General features: G+C 42.4%; 1 protein-coding gene across 1 annotated transcript; it reads right to left on the bottom strand.

Annotated features, from left to right (window-relative positions):
• Positions 1 to 293: 293 nt before the first annotated feature.
• On the bottom strand, positions 294 to 4,997 carry LOC127326164 (F-box/LRR-repeat protein At3g48880). Its single transcript, XM_051353028.2, has 2 exons — positions 4,563 to 4,997; positions 294 to 980 (listed from the first exon to the last, which is right to left on the bottom strand). Exons 1-2 carry the CDS (start codon positions 4,916 to 4,918, stop codon positions 443 to 445), a joined length of 894 nt encoding a protein of 297 aa, XP_051208988.1. The 5' UTR covers positions 4,919 to 4,997; the 3' UTR covers positions 294 to 442.
• Between the last annotated feature and the right edge of the window lie 560 nt (positions 4,998 to 5,557).

Below are 5,557 nucleotides of genomic sequence, written 5' to 3'. Positions count from 1 at the left end.
GGGTACATCCCTACATGAGTTTAGTACTCCCTCCGTCCATAAAAGAATGTCGAAAATTTATCTAATTTATACAAACTTGCAACACCCTTTTATAGATAGAGGCAGTACTTGCTCCGTCCCATTAAGATTGAAATTTGTTAAAATTTAGATGCATCTAGAATTCCAGATGCTATTTAATACGTCCTAATTTTAATAAATCTCAAACAGCTTTCATTGGAGTATGATGTATACATAGAGTGACTAGTGTTTTTTCTCATCGTACCAAGTATCACAACTTAATGAAGACGCATCGCAAAGTCAGACAAGAAGTCTGGAATTCATAACGACTGCAGTCAATGTCTCCGTTTCATTGTACAACCAACTCAAAGAGCAAACTCAACAAAAGTTGAAATAGGAAATATACATTATTTAACAACACAAACCACACATGCCTGCCATGGCATCAGGATGTTTGCGACGGTCCAGCCAGCCAGTCCATGACTTTGTGATCCATGATGCAATTACACGGCTCTAGAGGATTAATGGAGTGTTCCCCACAATTTGAGCAGTCCTTGAACTCTCCAAGCTCAAATTTTGAGTTCCAGATAAAGACCTTAAGCCGTGAAGCTTTACGGAGCACAGTACTTGAGATCGCCGAAGTCTCATAACCTGATATATCCATATACTCAAGCTCCTCCAGGCAGTCAAGGAATTTTATTATTGCGGCACAGGACATATCAGAATTTGGTATCTCAAGCTTCTTCAGACGCGGAAGAGAGTCACAAATTATAGAGGCCATATATTCATCCACATAAAGAGCAAACACTTTCAGTTCCAGGAAGTCTGGGCAACACTGATGCACATGGTGGAGGGCATCATAATTAATAAGACTCTCATCCACCGCCATGCCTTTAAGTGACTGAAGTTTGCCTATCGCCTTACAGAACTGATCATAAGTCATACATGTGGTAGGAAAGCTGAAATATTGCAGATTCGGACTCCTGTAGGGAACATCAAGAAAATGCAATCAAATTATACCGACAATAGCCATGCCCATAAAAAAAATCCATGTCAAACAAATGCAGAGTTACCGCATATAAACGGTATATAAATTACAAAACACCATTAAAAATGCAACGCAAGCTATGAAAACCACATGCACCTGAGTTTATAAAATGCCAAATCCGTTTTGCGTGTTTTGTGGTTTTGTTCACTGAAAATACCATTCCTACAAATTTCAAATGCTCTAACAAATATTATTCATTAGTGAACCCACATCAGATTGTCAAAACATGAATCAAAGGCAGTTCATAAGCATCGGAAAAAATCAACTGACCATGTACAAATTCTAACTAACATCTAGATGAAGTGCATTGCCATGAAAAATCTCATTGTTTCAAACAAGAGATCGCATGCGTACATGAAAGCAAGTAAGTATCTGCTGACAACAAGACAAAATAATACTAAATAAAATCATATATTTGCAATTTAAATTTTTGTGGGGTGATGTTATGCTAGGAAGTACCATGGCCCCACCATGGCAAGAACATCAGGTCTCCATTATGGGATAATATCCCTAATCCCTCATGTAAGTAGTTTATCCTATAAATTAGGAGACCTTAAACTAAATACCGATAAGGTCGCTGTTGCTTAATTTGGCTTGTTAGGCCTCTATAAGAGGACTTCCTGTAAAATTTAATCAACCATAAGATTATGTATTCTGACTGAGTCCCTTTCTTCATCTCATCCTCACTGCCCTTGATTTGCGCCAAGCCCCCCACGGACTATCTCCAATGCTGAGCCACTTCAAAGGGAAAATGGTAAAGCTCTGAATGACGAGCCTTTGGAATCAGGAAAAGGAACGATAAAAGGAAACCCCTCCCTGCTTTCTTCTTTCTTCCGTTCCTTCTCTCCTGCCTCCAACTCAACCAGCCACCCATTCAAATCCATGGCGAGCTATGCCGGATCTCACCGTCGATCAACAAATATGGAAATCTCCATGCTAAACGGTGGCCATACATCCAGTTTTCTCCTCCAGTTAAGCTAAACCCTGTAATGTCCTAATTTCTAAATCCTCCATCTGCCCTTCTGTATTCTGCAGAGGCGCCCAAGTGGTGACCACGCATCCGCCCTAAAACCATTTTTTGTCAACTGGTAGCTCGAGGAGGAACTGCATATCTAGCAGGGTTGGGAGATAGCGTACAGCGCGTGGGGCGCTAGACTCAGTGCAACAGTAATGGAACAGATTGATATGGTGGTGCAGCAGTTCACATCCTATCAGGGAAGATGACACTGCAGGAAATCTGTCCATGTCTGGAGCCTCCACCACCCATCCCTGGAAGCAAGAACGCCTACTATAGCAGCAGCGAGACTGCGCTGCAGGGACTGTGGTTATCTCTAGCCTGGAAGCGTACTGCTCTACGTGAGTCATGCGAGCTACGGCATTGGCATCTTCCTCATGGCGGCAGCAGGGCCACCATGTGTGGCATCATTGTTCCCCATGCTTGCATAGTTGCATCTCATAAGGCGTTCCTTGAGATTATTCACCTGCACACATGCAACACATGCATCTATGCAGAAGCCGATGAGTCAGGGGATAGGAAGCAATGGCCTCTACACATGGCACGAGATTTTTCCCTGCCATCAGCATGGGACTACATCAGACTATAACCGTGGCCCTTGCTTCCAAAGCCGAGCCATATGTCCAGGTGGGTTGTGATGCTATGTACATAAGTACATGGCCCAACCAGAGCAAGAAGACCAGCATATGGAACAAGATCTCAAATCGTTCAGTTAGTTACTTATCATTTTAAGTTAGGAAGATATCTTTTAGCTTTGGTCTTAAGCTAACTAGAGATTAGATCTACAGTTTTTTAGTTAGTCCAGACCTCTATATAAAGAGGACTCTCTATGAGGAATTATCAAGCAAGAAAAAAATATATTCCCAATCTTCTTCCTGTTACCGAGGCATCACTGTTGTCATGGTGCTGTCGCGCCTATTGCAGTTCATACTACCTCTTGGTAGCCTTAGGACCCTTATTCTACAACTTTCATAGCGGGAAAGCATTCTTCTAAAGGCCTAAGAGACCAAGGATGTCACTTGAATGTACAGTCATGCAAACAGCTAACAAATCAACAAAATTCTTTAAAACAAAACGGTTACAGATAACCGATATAAGATAAACCGTTGATTTTGGTCCATCTGCATACAGGTTAGAAGATGGGATCGACTCTAGATTCTAGAGATACATATAAATTAACTTATGTTCAACTCTGATTCAACACATTTGTTTCTTCGCACCAATTCAAAGGATAGTTAACTTGAAATTCGCATTCAACTTGTACGAATTCTACGGCAAGGAGAATAAACAAATAGGAATCAATGAAGAAGGTACACCCAATACTTACATGAACAAAACAAATATTAACAATGGAAAGTAACTTAGCATATCAAAAGCAGAGAACATTAAACTTCTTTTGTGATTTGCACAGTCAAGTCACCTTAACATTTTATATGATCAAATAACTGAAGAAGTCACCAGTTCTTCAGCTCTCGCGGGAACATTTAATTCATGAAATACTTTTCACCTCTCTGCTTCTCTTTCTTACCTCCATTTTTATTCACATTTAAAATGTAGCAAACTAACATTACACATGCACGATAGTAAGATTGCATACCATGGTTGGTTTGCCATCGACCATGACATGAAAATTTATACTAGATAACTTCCAGTAACAAAGACACAAGCTGTCAGGATGCTTTAAATAAATAAAAAATGCAAGGGGTAAACTAGAAACTGGTAGGTGGCAACAAATAAGAGATCTTCAGGAGGCGAACCCTAAACAGCAAGACTGGCCTGGTAAGGTGTAGCAAGGTCATAAGTATGCAGCTCAGTAATTAAGGAGCGCTAGGAGATCAAGAGAATGAAAAGGCAAGATGGAACATTACGATGGGTGCAACATAGCAAGAAAGTGGGGAGGAGGCAATTGCATTTTCGGCAGCAGAGCATGGATGAATTGCAAAAAGAATGGCATTCCACAGGAAACCAACAAGGGTCAGGCAGCAAGGAAGTGAGTATATTTGTGGCCGATTAAGGCCTAAGCAGGTTGTGCACTGCAAATCTGCTTTGCTGCAGAAGCATGTGGTAGCAGTGGGATCACAAGGATTTTGACAAAAATCAAGTTTAAAGCCGTGGGGCACAAGAGAGTACTGGTATGACGTAGGTGCAGCGGAACATGTGCTACAAGGCGCTCATGTTAAAAGAGGTAAGCTTGGATGTGAACATGGATTTCTAATACCCATTTCATTGCGATTCTTCAAAATATTGTAAAAAATAGAACTTTAGTGTTTTAACATTAGGATCAATTAATCTCATTATTCGAATCATGTAAACTGCAAATTCCCTCTTCAAATTCACAACTACATCCTACGGTAAGTACATAATGCTGAAAATTATATACATTTAATAAGTGGATTTGGTGGAAATACAAGAAGAAGAAGGTAAGGTATGTCAAAACTCATTTTCTGCATCGAAAACTTACGGAACGATAAGATTAGAAGAACTAGGACCCAGAAGCCTCACCTCTCAGCGAGGAACAGGATGTGGTCTTCATCGGCAAACTCAGGGAGGAGCACAGCCTCCATCCGACCATCCGCTCGCATTGCGGCGACCTCAAGGACGCCGGCGAGAGCGTCCTGGACCGAGACGCTTGTGCTGGTGGCACGGGTCCCAGCCGCGCGCCGGGCGGAGGACAGGGCTGTCCAGTCCCGGAGATCAACGCGGCGCCATGCGAACGGGTCGCGAGCTGCGGCCCACCACGCAGAGCAGGCACGGGGAGCGCCGCCAGAAAGTAGATCTGGGGTGCCCACGCGGGACATAATCGCCACAAGGAGATCGTGCTGCAGCTCCCCCCACGGCCGGACCGGCGGCGACGCCATTGACGTCGGAGACCGGTAGGTAGTTTCGTTTTCCCTTTCTCAGATGGAGAGGTAGGTTATTGACTGCCAGATGTTCCGGTTAGAGAAACCGACCGTGTAGATTAGGGGTGTCATTGTTCCCCGCATCCTCTCGGGCCTTGTATGTTTTTAAGAAAAAAGCAGACGCTTAAATACACGCGCATATACTTACTGAGCCCGTGGATCGAATCTTGAAATTAACGAAGTCACCACAGCCGTCTCGCTGTCGACGGGAACACTGCCTCCCACTGAAAAAATATTTCACCTTTATGAGACACATAGATGTTAAACCTGGGGTTAACTCTGGTAGGCTCGAGGTACAACCACCCTCCTAACCACCCAACCCGAGGTAACCATGTGGTTGAAGCCTTCAAATCTTTAAGTTGTGGCTCACTGTAAGGTTATAATGCTTCCGTAGTTATAAAAAAGGTTATAATGTTGTTTTTATTGTGTTTATATAAAGAAAAATTTCATAAGTAGTTCTCACAGTCTATGTGTTAGATTCAGGTGTGGATGCCATGAAGATAAAAATATATCTTGAATATTAACATCAAGAATATTGGACAAGAAGAACTGAAGGTGAAATTCTTGTGTGAAACTTAATTTAGCCATGCTCTAGCT

This window comes from Lolium perenne, chromosome 4 (assembly GCF_019359855.2).
Source record: "Lolium perenne isolate Kyuss_39 chromosome 4, Kyuss_2.0, whole genome shotgun sequence".
NCBI classification, from domain to species: domain Eukaryota; kingdom Viridiplantae; phylum Streptophyta; class Magnoliopsida; order Poales; family Poaceae; genus Lolium; species Lolium perenne.
Note: the sequence above shows the minus strand (reverse complement) of the source record. Positions and strands in the feature narration are given on the sequence as shown.